This window comes from Nesoenas mayeri (genome assembly GCF_963082525.1).
Source record: "Nesoenas mayeri genome assembly, chromosome: 3".
In the NCBI taxonomy this organism is placed as follows: domain Eukaryota; kingdom Metazoa; phylum Chordata; class Aves; order Columbiformes; family Columbidae; genus Nesoenas; species Nesoenas mayeri.
This window is the reverse complement of record NC_137544.1, coordinates 56,922,044-56,945,716: the sequence shown is the minus strand read 5'-3', so window position 1 is coordinate 56,945,716 and position 23,673 is coordinate 56,922,044. Positions and strand designations below refer to the sequence as shown.

General features: G+C 36.9%; 1 protein-coding gene across 2 annotated transcripts in view; it reads right to left on the bottom strand.

The window, feature by feature from the left end:
* LAMA2 (laminin subunit alpha 2) overlaps window positions 1-23,673 on the bottom strand; it is a gene marked incomplete at its 5' end in the record, with an annotated part of 356,160 nt that overhangs the window by 260,672 nt on the left and 71,815 nt on the right. The window contains 2 exons of one of the 2 annotated variants that reach the window (XM_080342611.1): window positions 2,315-2,427; window positions 7,748-7,918. In XM_080342611.1, coding sequence (XP_080198737.1) covers window positions 2,315-2,427; window positions 7,748-7,918 — 284 coding nt within the window. Of the gene's footprint in view, window positions 1-2,314; window positions 2,428-7,747; window positions 8,149-23,673 lie in introns of those variants that run through there. The other variant, XM_080342610.1, reaches the window with a different exon arrangement.

The following is a 23,673-nucleotide window of genomic DNA, read 5'->3' as shown; positions in this document are numbered from 1 at the left end:
ATAAGATGGTGATTGTAAAAATGGCTAAAAAGCCCAGAAAAGTGAAGGGTTAAGAGCAAATTAGCAAACATGCTCAGAACTAGATTTCAAGTCATAGATCCAGATTACAAGTAATGTTTTTATAATAGATGGGGTACTAATTTCAAATGTATTTCAATGAATTAGAAACCTAGTTTCCATTCTTGATAAAAGGTCTTTATAAGTATTATAGTAAATCTCAAGTGTTGGGAGAAAATATTTTTAAAATTGGATTTTTCCTAACCTGACTGATCATATTTTGTCTCCTTCTGAAGTTAAATATTTTTTACTTTTTCAATTTATTAGTTATTGCTAACTAGTATACACCATTATGGCTTTGCTGCACAAAAAATAAATAAATTAAAAAAATGTAGCTGTCCCAGAAGGCATCATATAAATGGAGAAATTGTAATTATTTTCCTGATTTTTTTCATGAAATTAGGATTCATAAAAGCATTCTATATTCTATCATAATTACCAGTAACATAAAAACTAATGCATTCCTGCAATTTTCAATCCATTATTCATAGATTTGTCATTTGTTATTTCTATCTCACAAAAAGAAGTTAAGCATTTATATACTTAAAGCAAGAATCCATCAACACAAACGCAACAATTACTGAATCTCCTCTAAGCCAAAGGTAAATAATAGCATTTCTTTTAAGTGAGATCTCAAAGATATCTGGTGACATTTGTCATTCATAGTGACTACCACACAAGACACTAGCTGGAAGAGAAACTTTGTATTTTACTCACTACTTTAATAAAGCCTACAATGCTGTGTCTACAAAATACCCAAATAACCAAACAAAAACTCCCAATACTCCTCAAAATCAAAACAACTCTTATTTCTTACTGAGCAGTCTAAAAGCCATGCAAATTGCAACAGACCTTTTACTAAATTTGGGGAAACAAAGCTGTTTTCCTGTTCATGTAAGGTGGTGAGTAAACGGTGTGCATTCCTAACTACATGGGTTACTCAGGCCATAAAGAGCATGCCAGGCAGCATTAGTGACACCGGGTCTTATCCCACCTCTCTGGCATCCATGGAAACCTCAACAGTGCTCCTATTCCAGCCAATACAACTGAATGGGCTTGAGAGAAGGTATCAGCTTTAGTACTGCAAAAGGACCACCCAGCTTTCTTTGAACAACAAGCAAATGAATATGGGAAAGAAAAAGGCTCATACTTGAGCCTTGTCTCATTTTAAAAAAGCAACAACAAAAAAAACCCAAACCCACACAACACACAGTGCAGTATTGTCAGACCACTGCAAACTGGCACACAAAGAAGCCTTTTAAATACCTTAAAATAACCCATACTCTTTCTTCAATATAGTCACTGACCCTGTAGTTGCTAACTTTTAGTATATTAGAAAACCCAAAACTTTCGGAATTGCACAAATTTGCTTGTTTCCTATGACAACCTAGATATTCATATGGTAGGAAAAAAAAAAACAGAAGTTGTAACTCCCTAGTTTAGCAGACCTGACCTAAACAACCACAGAAAGTAAAATCACCAGGGCGATGAAAAACAAGGATGGTAATTTAGTTTTAATACCTGAGAGCTACTCACATGTTAACAGATCGTAGCCAACAAGAGGCACAATCCCTTGTTGTAAAGGCAAACCAGTTAATAACTCTGAAAATTTTAAAGACATTAAAAAAATCCCTGAACTTTTTAATGCACAGGAGCTTACACTCAAACTTCCACAAGAAGGTTTAGCTCTACTGATTAAAAGAGAAGTGCATTAACAAGAGGCTATTTATTTAAGGACCTCGTTAGCCAAATTCCCCATTTACCCAGGCTGCCCCTTAAAATAACTCATTACATGTGCATGCATCCCTAGCACAGCTGAACTGTTTTTAAGGTATTTTAAGTATTTTAAAGATTTTTTGTGTATTTAGGTGCATAGTACTATATTACTGAAACAAGAAAGAACAGTATTCTGAACACAAACTTTTATTCATATTGATTTTTCCCCGAAATGACCTTTTAGTTGTCTTTAAAGAGCCAAACCAGAAGTTATTGTGAAAAAATACTGAAAATGTTATGTTTAACAGAACTGTAAACATGATTTCATAAAAATATATATGAAATAATTATTTTTAATTTGGTACATTATGTTACAATGAATGACTTGATCAGAATTGTCCATGCAAGCAACAGAAAGTTATAGGAGAAGCTTAGTGTGTCTTCATAATACGAAAGCAACATAGAGCAAAGCAAAAATAATCCAGGTGATCTGTTATGCAAGAAAGACAGACTTTGCAGTCACAGACAAACAGAAATCTACCTGTTGGAGGTCCAAAGTAATGGTCACATAATGATACTCAATTCCGTTCTGGATACTAGGGCTTTGCCACCAGGTGTTCTTGCCATCAATTGCATTTGTTATTGGATGTCGTTCTGTTAGAATAGCAGAAATAAATATATTTCAAAATTATTAGGCAATTTAAATTATTTTAGATTTTAAAAATCTAGATTTTAATACAATTACAGAACTGGTGAGGCAGTACTTCAAAATAAATAACAAGGAATTAATTTTTCTTTTACTCTTGGGGCACAGTTATGCTTATTATTACTGTAATACTCATTTAATATTAGTTGTTTGGTTTGGTTAGGATCACAAGAAGGTGATTCCGAACACCTGAATGCACTGGGAGGGTCTCCTGATACTACAGAAATGTAGGCTTCTAGATCAAGTGAACATTTCCTGCAGTCTTCTGAGGTTTCAAGTACTGTAATGTCTTTAAATGTTGCAATAGAAACAACAAATCAGGAACCAGACATATGGTTTGCAAGGAAAGCACAGATTAAAGTTACACTGGTACCTGCATTTCTAAGACATTTTAAGCACACATGGAAATAATTCAGGAAATAATTCAGAAATCATTAAACAGGAAATTATTCAGAAATCATTACAGAATATAATTTTCAACTGGAAAATTGTCTGGCTCACATATAGGCATATAAAGAAGGTTTGCTTGGTTATAATCCATATCAAATTCCATGACAGGTTACTTTTCATGTCTATATTTACTCTGCTGCAGTGTCCCAAATGAATCCCAAATAACAGAGAAAATAATTTATTTACAGAGTTGAATTCTTCCTAGAATTTGAGATTTTCTAAATTATTAAAGTTTGCTTACACAGTATTTTAATGTTATTTAGATTGAGAAAAACCACACTCAACATTTCCAGTTACTTTTTGTGGTCAGTGAGTGTGTCTCTCCTATACAAAATAGAGAATAAGGTAACCTCAATTTTAAAAGGTACAAGGATGTATATTTTAAGTCCCTAATGGCCTACAGGCTGTACATTACGGGAAAAATAACCCAAAGGAAATTCAAATACAGTAGGTTTCTTCCATGTGATTCTGTCTGCAAGAACATAACAAGATAAGAGAAATCCTACCCCTCTCATTAAGGATGCCTTTCTTAATTGACGGGTTTTCTTGATATGAAATTGGAATATGCTTCACTAGTAGCTAGTCCTAGAATTACAAATAATTAATTCATGAACTGATTCATTTACTTGTTATTTTAATTATTACTTAAACCAACCAGCCAGATTGATAGTCTTTGTGGCTCTGTTTTTTTGCTACATCAGCCACCTGTGGAGGACAGGAGTCCTAGCTCATTAAGGAAATCCGGAATGTCTGAACATATTTAAAGATACAATTAAAGTGCTTTGTGGGTGTGAGGGAAGGCATAAATCCTTAAAATTGAAAATGCCAAAAATTTCATTTAAATAACAAATTATTCAGTGGCACTAGTAGGCACCAACATTTGCAAGATAGAATACTGGTGCTGCAAGGGATGTTATTATTAGCTTTATCTTTATACTGAAGAGAAAAGCAAAACACACCCGTGCTTTACATGTTGTCAGTTCCCCCAGCTCTGATCATTTTCACAAACCTTGGCTTTCAATGAGTGCCAGCAAAAATCACCTATAAAACAAACTCAGAGCTCCTCAGTGACTCTGACAGAAGCTGTCTAATTGGAATATTTGATGTAAGTCTCTTCGGGTGAAATTGATATAAAGGCAAATCATGAGAAGGAGAGTTGAGAGATGAACCAACAATTAACTGTAATCACCATTATGAAAGTTTAATCATAATTCATTTGAAAACATCAATTAATTGCTGGTATGTTTTGCCTATTTAAAAGGTAAGGGAAAATAATACAATATTTGTAAAAAGGATTGGATAGCAAACGCAGTTCAAGGACCAATCTCCCTGATGGATGGCAAGGAGGAGAACTTACAGAGTGAGCCCATCAAACTGCATCTGTAATCTGGGCTCACATGTGATTAACCAGGGAATTTGTGTTCATTTCCTACTACAGTAATTAAGGGGAGGCACTCCAGACTTGCACATTCCAGGGGGATCATTTAAAGTCTGGTTACATTACATGGTTCTTCTATTAATGAGCCATCTCTGTTTAAATAAGTCACTTCCTTCTGCCAAATGAACATTTAAAAACCTTAAAATGAGATGTGGTTGGCAACAAAAGACCAGACATTATGAAGCTGGGCAGATTCAAGTTTTTAAGAGAGTAGGAGTGAGGGGAAACAGATATAAATCATTCAGATGGGGTTTATATGTATATATAGATACACACATATGTATGTCTGTGTATATATACATACATTAGAGTACACTATCTGATAGCATAGGCAGGACGCAGGAACAAAGCAATCCAGTTCTGGTTTAGATTTGTTTTTTGCATTAAACAAACTTGATATAGAAAATAAACTCGTATGATGTGCACGCATCTCTAAACACCTATCTATAAAGAAGGGAAAGAATCTATTGTGCAGTGTTTCCACCAGTTGGAATGGTTCCAAAAACCCCTGCGATCTTCTCTGAGCAAGACATACTACTATAACATATTGCTACAAAATCGTATGACCTTTCCTTAGAAGGCAGCATTTACTACAATTGAAGAAGATACAGAAACTTGAAAAACTATATTGGGAAAAAAATAGGTTACAACTGTGTTCAGACAAATGAAGTAGTTTGCTACTGGGGCAATTACAATTAGCTTCACAAATACAAGGTGAGGAGCAAATGGTTGTGTAACCATTTAGCAGGAAAGTATCTGGGGATTATAATGGACAGCTAGCTATATATCTCTCAGTGGTGTCACACCATTAAAAAGGGGAAATATCTAAGTAAAAACATGTAAACAGGAATATATTCTGCTCATTCTGAAGCAAACCTGCATCTCTATGCAGTGCTGGTAGAAGCACAAGTGAATTTTAATAAAGATGAAAACATCTAGGGAGAATTCAGAGAACTGCAATTTGCACAGTTAGAGTTCTAGAAAACACAGCCTATGAGGAGAATGAAGGAAAAGAGATAGTTGAGTGTAGAAACCAGATAGAGGAATACCATCAACGCTCAATAAGTAAAATACTGCTGTAAATAAAAAGAGCATAATCCATTCCCTGTATTGACTGAAGTTAGGGAAAATGTAACATGAATTTCTGCAAGGAAAATGCAGATCAGCTATTAGAAAAAGACTTTGGAGTGAGTGATCACTCTATGAAGGGTGGCCCTGGAAGGAAATTTCTAAAGAGAAGCTAAACAAGTTTCTGTCTGAAAATCTACATAGACAGCTCATCTAGAACCAGCAGATAGATTAAATGTCTTTTTTTTTTTTTTTCTGTGGCTTTAAGCACATGCTTAAATGTGCTGTGTCATGAGGTGTGAATATATCTGAGCTAGATTTTAGAGGGAAACAACTGGAAAAAAGAGCAATTCCCTCCATGCCTCTATGGCTCTGCTTCTTCCAAAATTTTATGTATTGCACTAAAAGCTGTCATAAGTGTATCAACACCCTTTACTCTCTACAGTGTCAATATACTCACAAAAATTTAATAACATTAATGCTATTCATGTTTTTCATTGCAAGTTCACATGGAATTAAACTTGTATGACTTGACTAAGAAATTTTCTTAATCTTCCCAACTGTATAGAAATATGAATCTCTGGAAGCAAATGATAACAAATTTATACTCAAAAACTGATTTTGCTTCCAGGAAGTCTTTAAGAAAGCAGTGTTAGCAAAGGTCAATTTTAATATGAAAAAATAAACAATTAAACTAAGCAGTGCTCCATTATCTTATACTACTTATGCTGGCTCAGTTAAACCAAATTAACATCAAACAAAGAAGAAAAATATCCCAGAATACAATAAAATAAAACTGGAGTTGGCCCTCAACTGAAATTTCAGATGTTGCTTCTCGTGGTGGGTTACCCTTGGTTGGATGCCAGGTGCCCACCAAAGCCACTCTATTGCTCCCCTCCTCAGCTGGACAGAGGAGAGAAAATATAACAGTAGTCTCATGGGATGGGATAAGGACAGAGAGAGATTATTCACCAATTACTATCACAGGCAAAACAGACTAGATTTGGGGTAATCAGCTGAATTTATTGCCAAGCAAAATCAGAGTAGGGTGGCGAGAAATAAAAACCAAACCTTATAACACCTTCCTCCTACCCCTTCTTTCTTCCTGGGTTCAGCTTCACTCCCTGATTCTCTACCTCCATCTGCAAGCAGCGCAGGGGGACAGGGAATGGGGTTTGTTGTCAGGTCATCACACGTTGTCTCTGCTGCTCCTTCCTCCTCAGGGGGAGAACTCCTCACACTCTTCCCCTGCTCCAGTGTGGGGTCCCTCCCACAAGAGACAGTTCTCCATGAACTTCTCTAATGTGAGTCTTTCCCACAGGCTGCAGTTCTTCACAAACACCTCCAGCGTGGGTCCCTTCCACAGGGTGCAGTCCTTCAGGAACAGACTGCTCCAGCATCCATCACCCACAGAGTCACAAGTCCTGCCAGCAAACCTGCTCCAGACTGGGCTCCTCTCTCCATGAGGCCACATTTCCTGCCAGAAGCCTGCTCCCACATGGGCCCTCCACAGCATCACACCCGTCTTTGGGCATCCACCTGCTCCAGTGTGGGGTCCTCCCTGGGCTGCAGATGGATCTCTGCTCTACCATGGACCTCCATGGGCTGCAGAGGGACAGCCGGTGTCACCATGGGCTGCAGGGGAATCTCTGCTCTGACACCTGCAGCACCTCCTGCCCTCCTTCTTTACTGACTTTGGAGTCTGCAGAGTTGTTTCTCTTACATATTTTCACTCCTTTCTTCTGGCTGCTGGTGGTGGTGCACAATTTCCCCCCAGCTTCCTAACTATGTTATCCCAGAGGTATCACTGATGATGCTGCCACTGTCGCTGATGGGCTCGGCCTTGGTCTTTGTCACTGACTCTATCGGACATGAGAGAAGCTTCTAGCAGCTACTCACAGAAGCCACCCCTGTAGCCCTCCCATAACCAAAACCTTGCCATGCAAACCCAATACACTTAGATTGTCCAAAATGTTCACATTCTACATGTAAATATGCAGGTAAAAGTCATCTGGTTTTCATTCATGGTCAGTATATATCAAGGGAATACAACAACAGCTGTACATAATTAATTTTCCTAAAGCTGAATTTAGGTGCTCCACTTTAATCTAAGTTAGAAAATTCAGTTTGAGGAGTACACAAAACAGACACAGATCTTGAAATATCAATGGAAGAGATAGCTAACCTCATTTAAGAAGAGACAGACATTTCATAGTAATTGGGCCAGTGATCTACAGTTTTGTTTGTTGAGTATCCACAACATTTGGAAAAAAAATCTTTTTAAAGGAACAAATTGAAAGTGGCAAACGTACGATGTGGAACCCTGCTCCTTTGATCACAAATACGGCACTGAGGGTTCCTTGCAGGCTGTCCAGGCACATGTTCAACAAGTTTGCAGTACATTTCCCGACCCTTTTCTCCACAGGTAGCATTAGTTGTGATGAGAGCATTAGTAGCCAGGTTCAGCACTGCAGGAAATAAACCTGCAAAAAAAAAGAAAAAAAAAAACCATAAACAAAAGCAACAAAGGAAAAGCAAGGTGAATTTATCAGGACAGTCATAAATGAACATAACACCTGTTACAGCATTGAAACAAAGGCTAAGTTTCTAACAACTATGGAAGTAATGAAGCACAGAAAAGCACCAGCAACTCTGGGTTTGAATCTAGAATTTAGACATCAGAATAAAGCCAATATGCTGACAGTTTCCTCCTCGTTCCCTTCTAAAATTGTAATTGGTATGCTCCAGCTATATCTTGAACAACAGCAGGACACCAAAGGAGAAACACAAAAAGCATTTTTCTTTTTCATAACCAAATCTTATGGTCCTTCCCCATTGGACACTGAAATTTTGTATGAAAATTACATATGAACACTCTTAATTATTCTTCTTTTCTGCTTATATCTCCATGGGAAAGCTTTTCTTTCACAGACCGCATCACTTGTATTATGCTATATTATTTTTCTGCTTATGACCTCATAGTCACCCTTGTCATCAGAGGAGCTGAGTAATTCATGAAGGAACATGAACATCATCTGCAATGTGTAGCTTCCCTTTCCTTGAGAAGATAATATATACAAAATTATATCTCTTATGGCAGTACTGCTGTTAGCCTTTTCGTGTGCACACGCTGAGTGATATATTCTAGTTCTCATTCAGCACAGCACTTAAGCACATGTTTGAGTGCTCTGCTGAACTGAGTTCTATGTAGCAGTAAGCTATAAAGATTACAAACCATATGAAGAAGAATCATTTAGCTGGGTTACTCTCCTTCCCACTAAATACTTATCAAAACCTTTGAGACGTGGTAAAATTGAGCCATGGAGACAAAGTGATATGATATGTTGAATGTACACATTGGTCCCTCACATTAAATCAATCAGTTTTGCATCCTCAAAAGTGTAATTTGCCATGGCTGCAAGTGAAACTAAAACAACAAAAAAATCTGAGATATGGATTGGAATCAGCTTCAGATTTATTTGATGACAATTCCCACTGGCCCCAAACCCACCCTACTGCAATTCAGTCAGCTTCTAACCCTATTGCATTATTATAACCTTAAAATAAGGCTTTAATCAAAACTGAATCTGCAATTATTGTACACTGATAAAGCTCCATTTGTAATGACTTTCCTTTTCCTTCTCCACAGTTGGACAACACTATTCAAGTGATTCCTTTCAGTCTTTCAACTCCAGTCTCTTGCTTATCTTTCAATTAACCTGCTTGCTATTTAATTACCATGCTTGGGTGGTCATGGTACAGCTGCCCTCTGACATTGTGAGTTAGGGACTCTCATGCTTACTTTAAAATCACATTAAACATGGTGCTTGAGCATGGCAACCCATTAGTTACTAATCTATCCAATTTGTACAGTCAATCAATAGTTGAGATTTTATTGATTGTGTAGCTTGCTGCTTCTGTATCGATTACAGCTAATTTTCATCCTGTTTTAAAATCTATACAGTTGCTCTTGTATTTTTATTCAATGTATTCAGTGACATTTGCTGCCTTCTACAATGGCGGTACCTGGTAACAATCTATGTAAGCATTAATAGAGTAGATGAATTAATAGCTGTGGAACTTCCTCTGTTGACTTACAGCCTCATTATTCTCTTCTTAGTCTTTACAAAGTTAATAGTGTAAAAGTTAGTTATCATTTAGTCTTAACACAGAATCTGGCATTTGGTTTGGAGTTAAGTATTTTATTCCCTCAAAAGTGAACCTCATAAAAAGGATAGAATGATCCTATATGCAAGGAATTGCAGTAGATGGCATCAGGAGAATAAATCCTTCAAAAGCCAGTGGAACAGCTGAAAAAGAGCAGGCAAAAAGCCTCCAGAGTCACACTGTTATAAAAATATTACATACGTCTATACACAAATTGCACCGTTGTTCTAAATTTTAAATCAAGTTTTAAATGGAAGAAGCATTAAGTAAACGAAGAGTACTTAAGGAACTAATGAATTAGAATGATGTGTAACCATATCTAAGTGTTTCTGCTCTGGCAGGGGGTTTGGACTAGACGATCTTTTGAGGTCCCTAACATTCACTCTCAGATAACCTCTTTTATGTACAGTGCAGCTTAGGGTAAAACTGCCACAAAACCTTGCCCATAACCAGTACAAACACAGGCACCAAAACCAGTACTGGGCATTTCACTGAAAAGATCACATCAAGATCCAGAGCCTCAGAGAGAAGTACAACACATCACATTCCCTGCGGGCTCATGGGCACAGATTCGTCACATAGAGAGCAAGAGAAGCACAAAGTGCTTCCACACTGCACCCAGTACTTAGTGTTTCATATTAATTCATTCTCCAGCCCTGGAATTTTAACAAGTTAAAAATTACAATTAACGACTATGTATTTGAACTACTTTTTTTTTTTTTTCTTTTTTTTTGTGAGGAGCAGGGAACTGGACTTGATGATCCTTCCAATTGGAGATATTCTATGATCCTATGATGCTGCTTTGTGTAGCCCAAAATAAGGCTTTGTTTTTAAAGAACATTTGATGCTGAAGCCTGATGGAATGGAGGAAGTAGTACTATTCATATTGCTTTCTAGCAATTAATATATAGAATACTTTCACAACATAGGCAGGAGATTCTAGCAATAAAGAAGATGAAAGCATTGTCTTGAATGCTTTAGTCAGGCTTTCTGAATATGAAATAAAAATGTGAATGTTTGTGATGCTAGTATATATTGTTTACCCTTTCTAAGATTCCCATCTATCCAACCCTAAATTCCCCAGGAAAAAAGGCAAGAGAGCTCAAGATACCACAGTTCATTTTTTTAGAGAATTTTGCCTTATTTTTTCATGAAGATAATCATGCAGAAGAAATATTTTAAATTGATGTACTAGTTTTATGCATCTTAAAATTCAATCTCTCATAAAACTATAAAGTTTATTTAGTTATCAATCCCACCTTGAATTCTATGGGCATCCTGCTATGAAATACTTCCAAAAACATTATCTGCTATAATTACAGACAGCTCTTCTTTCTTTATTGCCAAATACCTTTAGAAATCATTTGCTCCAGTGTGAAGACTGGGTAAAATGTCTCTGAGTCAGAAACACATTATCCTCATTTTGTGTAGCTCAAGTGCAAGCAGAGAAATTCTACTCCCTTCAACTGCCAGGTATATCAATCTTTTCCCTCCTTTGTGTCACTGGCAAAAACGGATTAGTATTCATTTCTACCTGTTAAAAATACCAAAATTTTAGCAATTGCACAGAGGAAACTGGCTGGCTTCTAATTAGGCAGTGGTTTCAGCAGCTTGAGTTCAATTTCTGTTTTTCAGCAGATTTCTGTGGCATGAAGAGAAAAATACAGTCTCAGGTTCTCACCTATGAAACGGGCATGGTCATCTTTCTGCTTTCCACTTAAGTCTTTAAGCATGGAACATATTCCATGGAGTTTTTAGAGCATGGAAGCCTGATAGACTGTTTAGTGTTGATAGGTGATTAAACTATGAAAAGGAAAATAACACAGAATCTAATCAAATTCTTTCAAGTGGTGTACCACACAAGGGTAATCAAGGAAGCGGCTCAATTCTCTACAGAATTAGTGATGATAAGCTTAGCACATATTGTTGACAGAACCAGTTTTAGAAAAAAAAATGTAAAAATCAAAAGCAGTGAATCGGGAGGAATATCTGTTTTTTGCCTACAAACTCCAACGTACTCATGTTCTACAGTGCCACTATTCTAGTGAAGTGGGTTGTGTTACCAAAGTGCTGACTACATTACTAGTTTTTTAAATGATTTCTCTATCAAAGCAGAACTGAATATCTATCTTAAAGACAATAATAGATGATCCTTGGGATCAGAGGTCTCATGAGCCATCCTTTATCAATGTTAGAGTTCTTTGTGGACATTGGCAAGCATATAGGTATGCGTGATTCACTGACTTTATACTTACATTAACAAACAGATTTTGACACAATTCTGCAAAGGCCACTAAAGTAACTAGGCTATGATGACATAGGAGGGACCTCTCATGAGATAATAGCAACAACAAAAAAAGGAAAATAGTGAATGACACTGGAAAAACACGGCAATCTTTGTTGAATCCTTTTGTTCAACAGTTACATAAGTAACTTAGAAAAGAGGATAAAAAGTAAGATTACAGTTTATTGATTATGGAAATTAATCAGGATAATAAAAATAAGGAAAGACCACAAAGAATGGTAGAAAAATTTCACAGTATCATGTGTCTGGGCAATAAAATGGCAGGTGAAATTGAGGACTGGAAATTAATACACAGGGGGAAAATATGATAGGCTCTACACTGGCTATTATCACCCTTGAAAGATTTATTATGGATATTTCAATGAAAATATTAGCTTGAGGAATAGAAACAAAATTATCAAATAAATTTATCTGTAATGAAAACTCAAATACTATATGATATTCCTTATCTCTCATCTCCAAAAGGATATGGTAAAACTTAAACAGATAAAGCAACGTGTGACAAGACCACAGTTGTGGATCAACTTCTGAAGGTGGACATTCATAGGCTATCAGTTTTATGCTGAGAAAAGAACTGAATGGGAGATGTATAAAATGACATAGCTGTATTTAAAAACATAAATGAGTTTAGCAAGTGAACATTTGGAAGTAAACATGCTAGGTTTAGTTACTCTTCTACCACAAATTGGGGGTGCTGAGTCAACTTATCATGCAAATTTGTTTTCATTGATTGGAATTTTTTGGTCTGTTTATAAATGGAAATGTTTTTCAGTACGATAGAAATTAAAGTCTAGAAAACATTAATAAATTCTATATTTTTTAAATTCCAAAAGCAAATATGGAATAAAAACCAATTAGATTAATACATGCAACATGGGTTCACCTGGTGCTGTTAAACATGAAGGGCTTGATGTTCAAGTGTCAGTTCAGAATATCACTAAATCACTGGCCGTTGCAGGGTTTTAGCCGGGGAGGCATCACTGTTACCATTCTCTTTCACATTTTCCATCACTATTGCTTCTAATACATACCTGTAGTAGTTTCTTACTAAGGGTGGTAGCACATATAATCCTACATGAATGTCCACCCAAAATGGAATAGAAATTGTAAACTTAATTTTGTGTGGTGTTGCTAATGAAATCATAACATTTTTTCCAGTATTATTTTTTACCACCAGCCATTGACTTCTATACTGCCTCTCATTATTACCTTGCACCCACAGAGGTCTTATTAATGGCTATTTATTCTACAGATGCTCAGAACATTCTCTGAGACTGGTGATTTTTTTATGGTTTTCTGCACAGCAGTAATACCCGATTTCCTTATGTTTTCCTAATCTTATTGCATAAAGGAAAATAACAGCCCATCTTCACAGGTACTTTTCACATTTCCTCACCAACCTCCAACTCATAAAAGCTCAATGAGTACCAGTGGAATAAAACCCACCAATCTGATGCCTGGCACCCTGCCCTATTTTGTCATGCCCTGTTACCTACTTCTCTGCCAAACTGACAGATTTTCCACATGCTTCATTGCAATGGTTGAGATCAGCAGAAGCACATGAGCTACACAAGTAGCAGGTACAAGACATTTTCATAAAGCCTGTCAGCTGTTGAATTCATTCTCACTCTTTCCTCCCAAATAGTGCAATTTGATTGACCTTCAGAGCACTCTGCAAGATCTAGCTGATTTCCCGAGCTGAGAGAGTATGGAGGGATTCTAGTGGGAAATCAAATATATTATCTCCAGCTGCCGAATAGTGATTACAGGTTCATTATGAAGCGGGGACAGTCACTGGGGTAACTCACTTTTGAAATATGTCAAGGAGCAGCTACAGAAAAGGAGGGGTACTGAAAATAGATACAAATGTAAACAAAATAATTAGCTTGTACATTAGTCTTCCTACCATTTACCAGTCCTGACAGCTATGTTTTTCTTCCTTTCACATAACCCATGGAGAGTTGCAAATACTGTTTCAATCACATCAGGATCCTCCATCTACAGAGCAACTGGTGGGATACATTTCAATAGAATGACACTCCAGCATTACAATGGAGGCAGGAATCACAGGGGAAGAACCAAGATCAAGATTATAACCTGTGTTAGGCTTCTGCTACTGCACAGAGGAAGCAGCAGCACCTTGAGCGAGAACAAAGGAAACACCAATTAGTGACAGGAGATGGAAGACAGCAGCAGAGATCTTCGTGTGGAGATGAAGGAAGGAACTGGCTACCTGAGTGTGGAAGACTGAGAGAGATGAAAATTAGAAGAAGAAAGACCACTGCAATTAGATGCTGAAAGAAGGTCTGTAACCTTTCTTCCTGACAGATAATGGTTGGCACACACAATTTTCCATTCAGTATTATTCAATGTCTAGATTGTAATTACAGAGTGACAAGATTGGTGTCCTATTTTACTGAGGGTAAAATTAATATAAATAATCACAGGCCATGCACACATAATCAAAGTGTTAACTTTAAAAAAAAAAATCATTTTTGTTATTTAATAGTACCTTTTAAATACTTCCAAGATAGAAGACAAACTTTGGTTTACCAACTCTGGGATTTCTTTGTGTCTTATTAAAGCATTAGAACAGAGAAAATGTTTCCTCCCCAAAAAGACAGCTCTGTTAAGACCTGCATATTCCTCTTCTCTCTTCTAAACAGACCAATATTTGGAACTGTATATTTCCTTCAATCTTCTCAAAATATCCCTAGTCTCTTCAAAGAAGCAAATAAAACAGCCTGCCTAAATATGTCTAACTTTTCAAGCCAATCTTCCTCGTCTATAGAGTACTTTGAAATGTTCGTGCAGTCAAGCAGAGCTGTTTGCCGCTGAATTTGTACTAAAAAGACAAAAGAGAATATGTCAATTTCAGATGTTCTCAGAAGTGTCACTGGAAAAAGCAAGACTTGTCTGCTGCAGCACGGAGCCCTGCGAGGCTGTGGGAACACAGTGGGGAGAAAAAACTGGGACAAAACAAAACAAAATGTTGCAGCGCAGAATAGCTTCCAGCTGTGCACCACAGGGAATTACTTAATGCACTCTACCCACAATGTAGATGAAGAGTTTTATACAACTGGAAAATAAGCCCAATTAGAAGAAATAGCTGTCCAGACACAACAGAGCTGCAGTCTGAAAAAAATTGACACTGAGCCCATTTGTCCAGAGGAAAACAAAACCAGAAAACAAATATTTCAGTCCCCATTTATGTCAGTTACCCTAGACCTTTGTACTGTTAGGTAGTCATCCTTCTTTTCCTTCTGAAGAAAGTGGAAATGTAGTTTTCGATGTTTGGTAGTAGATAAGGCTCGCTTTTACTTTCAGCTAATTTTCTTTCTTCATACTGAGTAGCCTTACATGCATTCTCCTGCATATTTAACTTCAGCACAAAAGACACAGTATAAAACCCTAACCTGAAGCAGCCTGATAGTAAAGCTAACTATAATCCTTACAAAATAACAGGCATCTGAAAAACCATATATTGATATCTAGTAATACTACCTTGCCTCTCCACAGTTAACAGCGCTGAAAATCTGTAGGGACTTTGCTGATTTTAATAATGAAACCCAATCAGTTTTACAGATTGGGAGATTGAGTGAAAAAATTTCTATTGGTTTACCCCACTATTGTATTATGTAAGCATTCTTCCAGCTTTGTAATTAATTTTCTTTTTCCTAGCACTGTCACAGAAGGTTGTTTTTCACAGCAGAACAGGAAAAATACAGGTGAAGATGAAATCCTGTCTCCCTGGTGCCCATGGCAGAACTCCCACTGAACCAAAAATCTAAAGCATAAAATTGAATGGGCATCTCATTTTCAAAGGTATTAATATGCTCAATTTGCGTCAGGCACACACCGATTTTCAAATATATATCTGTATTCTGGCACAAATTTCGAAGTGCAAAATCCTAGTTGTACAAATACCGTACCTGTAGAAGGAATGCACTATGCATGAAGAAGCAAGCAGCACTCTCTACAGTTATTTCCTTGTATTTATTAGCCACATGACCTTCATTAAACCTTTGTGATGCAGTAGTATGGTCCTGGTAGGCCAAGCAGGCCTAACAAGGAAAAGTAAAAGGAACTTTGAGAGATAGCACTGATCTACTGCAAAGAGAAATTCTTCCAAATTGTGTATATTCTGTTCTTGGATAGAACACCTCAGCTTACAATGATATAGCTAAAAACATCCATTTTTGATCAGTTCCCTCATCTGAATACCAGCATCTCTATACATCAGAAGATGTAAGTTTGGTTACCCCCACTCATGCACTTCCTCCATTAGCTAGAAGAGGGCAGAGGAGAGAGAGAAACACCTATATGATTCATCTATCCCAGATCCTTTCCACTGAAGGAGGGGAGAAAATGATACCCAGGTCCTCCTCTGCAAAGCTGCTTTCTAGCCACTTGATCCTAGTCTGTATTGCTGCATGGGGATGTTCCTCCCCAGAAGTTACTGTGGGACTTTGCACTTGCCTCTCTTGAACTTCATGAGGTTCTTGTTTAGTCCACTTCTCCAGCCTGCCAAAGTCCCTCTAGATAGCAGCACAGTCTTCTGGTGTATCAGCCACTCTGTTCAATTTTGTATTGCCTTGAGGGTGCACTCTGCCCCATCATCCAGGTCATTACGGAATATACAGTTATACAGTAGCTGACCCAATACTGACCCCTGGGATACATCACAAGTGACCTGCCTCCACAAGGACTTTGTGTCACTGATCACAACTGTCTGGGCCTATCCATAAAGTTTTCAATGTGCCGTGCTGATTATCACACTTATCCACCTTGCGACTATCTAACCCATATTTCATCAGCTTTTCTATTAAGATACATGGACATAGCATCAAAACCCTTAATAAAACTAAGATAAATAACATTCACTCTTCTCCCCTCACCTATCAAGCCAGCCACGTCATCGTACAAGGCTGTCAGGTAGGCAAAGCACCATTTCCGCTCCATAAATCCATGTTGGTTTTAAGACCAACCTTTCAGCTGCATGTAGCATTTATGTTTACCATTTTACATGCATGTGTTACTTAAACCCAAGCTACATAAAACCCTACTAAAATGAGAATCAACTTGCTCTCCTTGGTTAATATGGTAAGGCCTTTCACCTTTGATTTGTTCAATTTCAATGCATGTAAAGCACAATTAGCAAGGTCAAGGCCTTCACTGATTATCATATTGAAGACAGAATGCAAAATGTAATTTTCACAACGCAAGGTCTCCCAGCTTTCCATAGAATAGAATATGTTATCTGTACTTCATTTCCATACAGTCAGTATTCTGAGGCACAAATTAGCTGATTAACTGAGAGATACTACAAAATAAATGCTTAATAAACTGCAAATTTAAATTGAATATTTCTGTAGTAATACAGATAGGCATTTCCTCTGCATCGAGTCAAAAAACTCTTCAATTACATGTAAGACCATTAAATAATATTTTGAACATTCTATATCAATTTTACTGTACCCTTTTGTTCTAATGCATTGAAATAGTTGTTGCTTGTTACATACATTTGTTCACCATAGACTTCACTACAAAAGGGTTTCTAGATACATATATTTATAAGTACTGTAACAGTGTATTTATAAATTTAGCATGTTTATAAATTATATATGTAAGATATACAGATCTACAAATACAACAGACAGTGCATCTGTAGTCACAGTTGTATAAGTGTCTAAAATTCTTCCTGTTTCATGAAAATAATATGTGCATGATTTCAGTATATTTTTAATATGTATCTTGTGAGAAAGAATATTCAAATAATACTTCATATTTTTCATTTTCTCCATGAGAAAAACAGCCCAATAATTTCCCTCCCTTACATATATTTTGTTCCTTTACTTGAACTGTGACTGAATGGGAAGATCAAATGAGGTCTGAGCAGATGGCTGTCAGCAAACCAGTGACAATGTACCATGGTTTAGAATTAGAGACAAATATGCAACCTGGTATACAGTTTCTGCTTGTTTCTTGCCAAAGACATCTGGCTTAGAATATAAGCCAGATTTAACATCCCTACACATATTTACTTTATCATTCATGAAAATTAAATTATATCAGCAGCTCTTAATACTTCCCTGGTAATGCTGTGCCTATCTGTATTTGTGGAAACCCTTCTTTTCTTCTTTATAAAAGTGGACTCAGCTGTCACAGACGTCACATCTTTACATTGCATTAAAATCAGTCAGTTCTGCATACAGATGAATCCCTGCATGTTGCTTTAAAATTGTATGGGATGACACATCAAGGAAAGGAATCCTTCATGTCTTTCAATTGGATTTTAACAAGCTTCAGTGGTACTACTGTCACTAGTATGATATTTATTTGAGTGATTGAAGGTTTTAGCAATGGACTCTCAGCTGGAGAATAAACAGTTTGTTTTTCAGATATCTGAAGCAAATATGCATCTCTTGGGTTTTCCTTTGGCTGGCCTCACTGTTCTGAAAGTCAGGAAAATGCTAAAAAGTGTTCAGGTCCCTCACACTATGTATAGCAACAGCTTTTTGTGCAGCTTTTCCTGATTAACAGAAGCTGGTTTCAGCTATTCTAGGTGACAGACTGCTCAGTTCGTGGAGACCTTAAATTCTATACTTTTTAACTCTACATGAAGTGTCCTCTGAAGCACAAAGTTCCACATCATGCAACGAGACATTTAGCAACAGCATTGACAAGACATAGCTGGTTGCTAACCATATAAATATATATTTCAAATGTAAGGTCTTTGTAGACTTACCAAGTTGACAACATTTACAGGCATACCTGTATTATGATAATTTGCTGTAATATTCAAAACTAATTCTAAAACTTTTGTGTTCTCTGAATCATTTACTGGCCTGGGAAAGAGGAAGGGAAGGAGAAGCACAGAAAATCAGAGCTAGATGAGTTAGAAGAGTGACAGGTTTAACTGCCTGTAACTGTATAAATCCACACCTAACAGAGCTGGCTGATAAAGGCACCTATTTATCCTTTCCAGGTAACAGTAATGCACTTGATTATCCATTCCATGGATATCCATTCCATGCCCTACTAAAGGGCATCGAACTGGAGAATGATTTCTTGATCAGTGAAAAATTGGAAGGAGGAAGGAATTTAGAACAGGTACTGAGACCTAATGTAGTCAGGAAACAAATTTGCAGATAGGCAGCAATGAAATGCAGCACTCTTTTCATGCAGATTTGGGGGATTGTAATACACAAGATGGGACAGGTGGTGGGGCAGGAGGGGTTCCTTTTAAGGATAATAAGAAAAAAGGAATAGACACAGCCTTTGTCAAGAGAGAAAGGGGAAAAACAAGAAGTTTCCACAGGAAGAAAAGAGAAATAGATCCTTTTATAAGGAAAAAGGATAAAAGAACACCCAGTAGATGTCTCACATTTAGAGGTTTGGTGAACCCTAAATGCAGAGGAAAGGGCAATAAAGAAAACAACAGCCTTGGTGGCCTTTCTACTTCTGAAACCCACACCACCTGACGCAGGGAGGCAAGAAGGTGAGGAGAGCACAAGACAACACAAGTGCCTTTGAGAGTAACACCTGGAGATGCACGGTGTCCCTTGCATCAGAGCCTGGGGTACAAAGGCAATAGGTGAGGTGGTAGCAGCAGAGCATCAAGGGATCTCAGGGGCTGGAAACAGAAGAGCAATAAGCACATTTAGCAATAAGAGGCAAAAATTTGGGTAACAGAAACCCCCTAAGAAACAAGCCAAAGACCGTTTCCAAAGTGAGGAGAGATGAGGGGAAAGTTTTACACAATAAATTTGGGTGGGAACACATAATAAGCTCTGGTTACTAAGAATACAAAGACTGTAATCTTCTTATTATATGCAGGGGCTAAATAAAGTCTTCTTCTATGAAGGATGACAGAAGCCATCACTCCAAAGTCAAAACCAACAAAATTCCAAGGTAGACGTAGTACAATTTCTACAGGGACAGTGTGATAGACTGAAAATTTTCTTCTGGGTAATTTCCTCTGGAAAAGGCTTCCAGTGCAGTGGCCATTGCCATCAGCAATGAATAAAAAGCCTGCAGCCACATCTCTCCACTTGTAAGTTTATATTTTAAAACCTTTTTTGTATACTGTACTAGAGAAAGAGACATCCTTCCTTGTGTAGTTATTTCTCAAACTAGTTTCCTCAAAACCATCAGTTAGAAAGCAAGGTGCAGAGTTGTATCTACAAACACATCCCAGTTTTTATTATGCACGAATACAGTGTATCCTCTCCTTAAATTCCCATGCCCAATTCTGAATCTAAGAGAACTTTTTTGACATTGCTATCAAAAATCCCTAGGCTGAAATTCCTAAAACAGTTAGCAATCAGTTCTTTCTTCTAGGATAGCCTAATAATACAAATACTGTATTTGAGCCTTATAAACTTAATTATTAATTAGTCTTTGCTTTCTTTGAGGTGTTACACAAAGGAGTTGAAGGAAGATTCTGCGAAGAATATACACATTAATTCCCTCTGAAAGATTCACATTTGAAAATCTTTTCAATATGGGACCTTTTTCACAATGATATGACTACTAGGAGGTGGGAGTGTTAAAATGTTAAGATGTTGAAGGGGAGAATAAATACTGTAAGTACATACTTAATTTAATCTACACTTAAATATGTTTCCCTGTTAAAAGTTGACTATAAAGTAGCTATTCTCATGTAGTGACAGTAGCCTATGTCTTAACTTTGTTTGTAAACTTCAAACACTGCCTAGTGTGTTTTTCATATAACTATGATTACTTTAGGGCTGCAGACAACTCCAAATTCCACTCAGCATTAATTAGCATAGAATATAACAGTTTTTCTGCTCCACGTATATCAACAGTTAATTTGGCATATTTGCAGTGCATTCAGCTGTTCCTAGAGTAGGACCAAGGGAAAGCCACTTGAAACTTATTACAGATCTCGGGCAGCTATCAGCATAGCAGCAGGAACCACAGAGACTTTGTATCACAGTAGGAAGCAGCACCGTATTATCTACACTATAAATCTTACAGCCCTGCCTAAAAGTCTCCTTATTTATTAATTTTTACCCATTTGTTGAAAATAATTAAAGATCATATACCAGACAGTTATTAAATTCATAAGACAGTAGAGATCAGTTTAATATCCTGTAACAGGAAATTTTCTTTCATTAGAAACAGAAGATATCCAGTTATTGGAAAGATAACAGAAATACACACTTCAATTAATTATTCATATTATAAAAGAACCCCTTGGGTCATCTTCAGCCAACTACTCAACTCAAATTAGAACTGCTCGTAAATATTCCTCACAGATTTCTACTCACCTACATAGCCACTTGTCATATAGTCAATATTTTGGTGATAGAGTGCACATGGGCTGGTAGACAGGTTTTCTCTGGTAGTAGTATCTCTCTGTAAAATGATATTGCTGGGCTTTATCCTTTCTTAAATTCAATTGTACTGTCAATACAGCTGAGATCAAAGAAAAGTACCCCTGCTGTCATGTGCAGAATTTCATTTTCAGTTGATTTCTGTAGGGTGCTTATACTTGATCTATCTTGCTCCAAGGCTTGACTAAAACATATAATTTATTAATATTTCATCATTTTAGAGTTTTCTTCTTTCTGTTCTTTTAGTCTATTTGTGTTTTAATCCTTCTCCCCTATTTTAATTGGGTTATACTACTTTTATCACACAGTTGATCTCAAGCAAGCGGGAGGGAGAGAGCAAGCAATCTTTTACCATGCCATATGGGATTATAATCTCTAAATACAGACTAGACTTGAGTTCTTATGCTTTCACCTGTAAGAAACCTAACAGAGTAATCAGCAGCATAAATAGTGTAACTCCAGCAGAGTGACAACACTCCCAAGAAAGTCCTGCAAAAACCCAAACCTCTCATGTCAGGGAGACTTGGTATTTAAAAAGCCAATGCTAAAAACATGGCTCCAATTCCTCAGGCACTTCTATGAGCTTTTACTTAGAACACTTAAATGTTTAGCATTAATCTCCTTCTCATTCCTCTCCTGTTTCCTCTAGCCAGTTTTGCGTTCAAGCACCAATGCTCTACAAACAGAAGTTCACTTGTCTGAGCATAAGGTGATCACATGCTGTTATGCTAGCACTGATTCTGCTTTCTTAGATGTGGGGGAGTGCTAGATATTCGTTAAAATTGTATGTTCAATATGGACAGGTTCATGCAAAAACTGCTGTCCTGGAGGTTACAGGTACATGCTGTTCATGTCTCTAACTTGGACATCTCCCAGTCTCCTGAGCTGACTACACCTGATCCAAACATGTAGTAACAACTAGGTGACAAAATCTGCAATCGAAGAAAATTGAAAAGCAAGTGTTTAAAACCAAAACTAAAAAAAAAAAAAAAAAAAAAAAAAAAAAAAAAAAAGACACAATTGTTTGCCATTTAGGCCACCTATTCTCAAATATAAGCAAAAGTTTTTTGCTTATAAGACAAAGGCACAGTAAGTTTTCTCATATTACTTCTATCTACATTCTCCTTGGAGTACACAAGGAAGGGCATCAAAGTTCTCCTGTTATACACACACATTTATGATACCGTGTACACTGCATTCCCTCACAATTCATCTTAAAGGTTCTGATTTTAGACGACTGTTAAATTGATGAGATTACAGATAAAGTAACATCTAAAAGACTGTTACTGAAGCAGCTGGCAACAGTACAACAAGTTCCTAGCAGTGTTTTGAAAAATCTTAACACATGGATTCTTATCTGCCCCTCTCTGTGCCCACATGCTATTCTGTGCCTGGAAGGCTCAGGCCCTGGCCACAGGAGGCCTCCTCCTCCCTGCCCACAGCTGCCATTCCCACCGGGCTTCCAGTAGCCAAGGACAGCTTCTTGTGATACAACCGCTCTGCAATAGAATGGGAGGTAAGACTGGAACAAGCTGGTTTAAGAACAATTTCCTCTGCCTTCTAGGTCTTAAGAACCATTTCTCTAAGCTCTTTTTTCGTTTTTACCAGACTACATACCAATATGGGAATTCTTTTCAACATGGCAATTTCATTTTTTTCTTTTCTTTTCTTTTTTTTTTTTTTTTTTAATGCTACACACAACTATGCTCTCAGTCTTCTTGGTTCTAAAAACCGATACATCCAAATAATCAAAAGGCCTTCCCATAGACAAGACACTGAAATAAAGCAGTCATAAAAGTGTAAAATAAAACATCCATTTACCAAGGTCCTTTCATATAGGAAAACAGATTTTTATAAGTGGAATAATTTATAAAAATGTGAATATACAATTAGTAAGAGATATAAAGAATATACATATGAATCAAAAATCTGTAAGATAAACCTTCAAATTGCCAATACCTGGACAAAGAGGCTTTCAGGGTAGGGAACCTGAGGGATATATATGCCAGTTAAAAAGATCCACTGGTTTTCATTGGAGGATCTCACATTTACATTATATAGATAACACAAGGTGCTGGCAACATAATAGCAAAAACTTTATGTACATTTTTCTTACCCAATTTACATTTTACTGTTTTTTCATTTCCATTTTTAATATGTCTGTTTTAAGAACATACCAGTTGGTTTTTGTTTTTTCCATTGTACTTGTAAACAAAACCAAAGCAAAATAAAACCCATTCATTTCTTTCATGTGGCAGTCTACAAAGAATGGGATTTGTTTCTCTCAGTTTCAGTCTCTTTTTGGGCACTTAAATTAAAAGAAATATAAATAGCTTTAAAAAATTCCTCTTCCACAAAGTATACACATATGAATCAATCACATTGATGACTGGAAGACAAAATA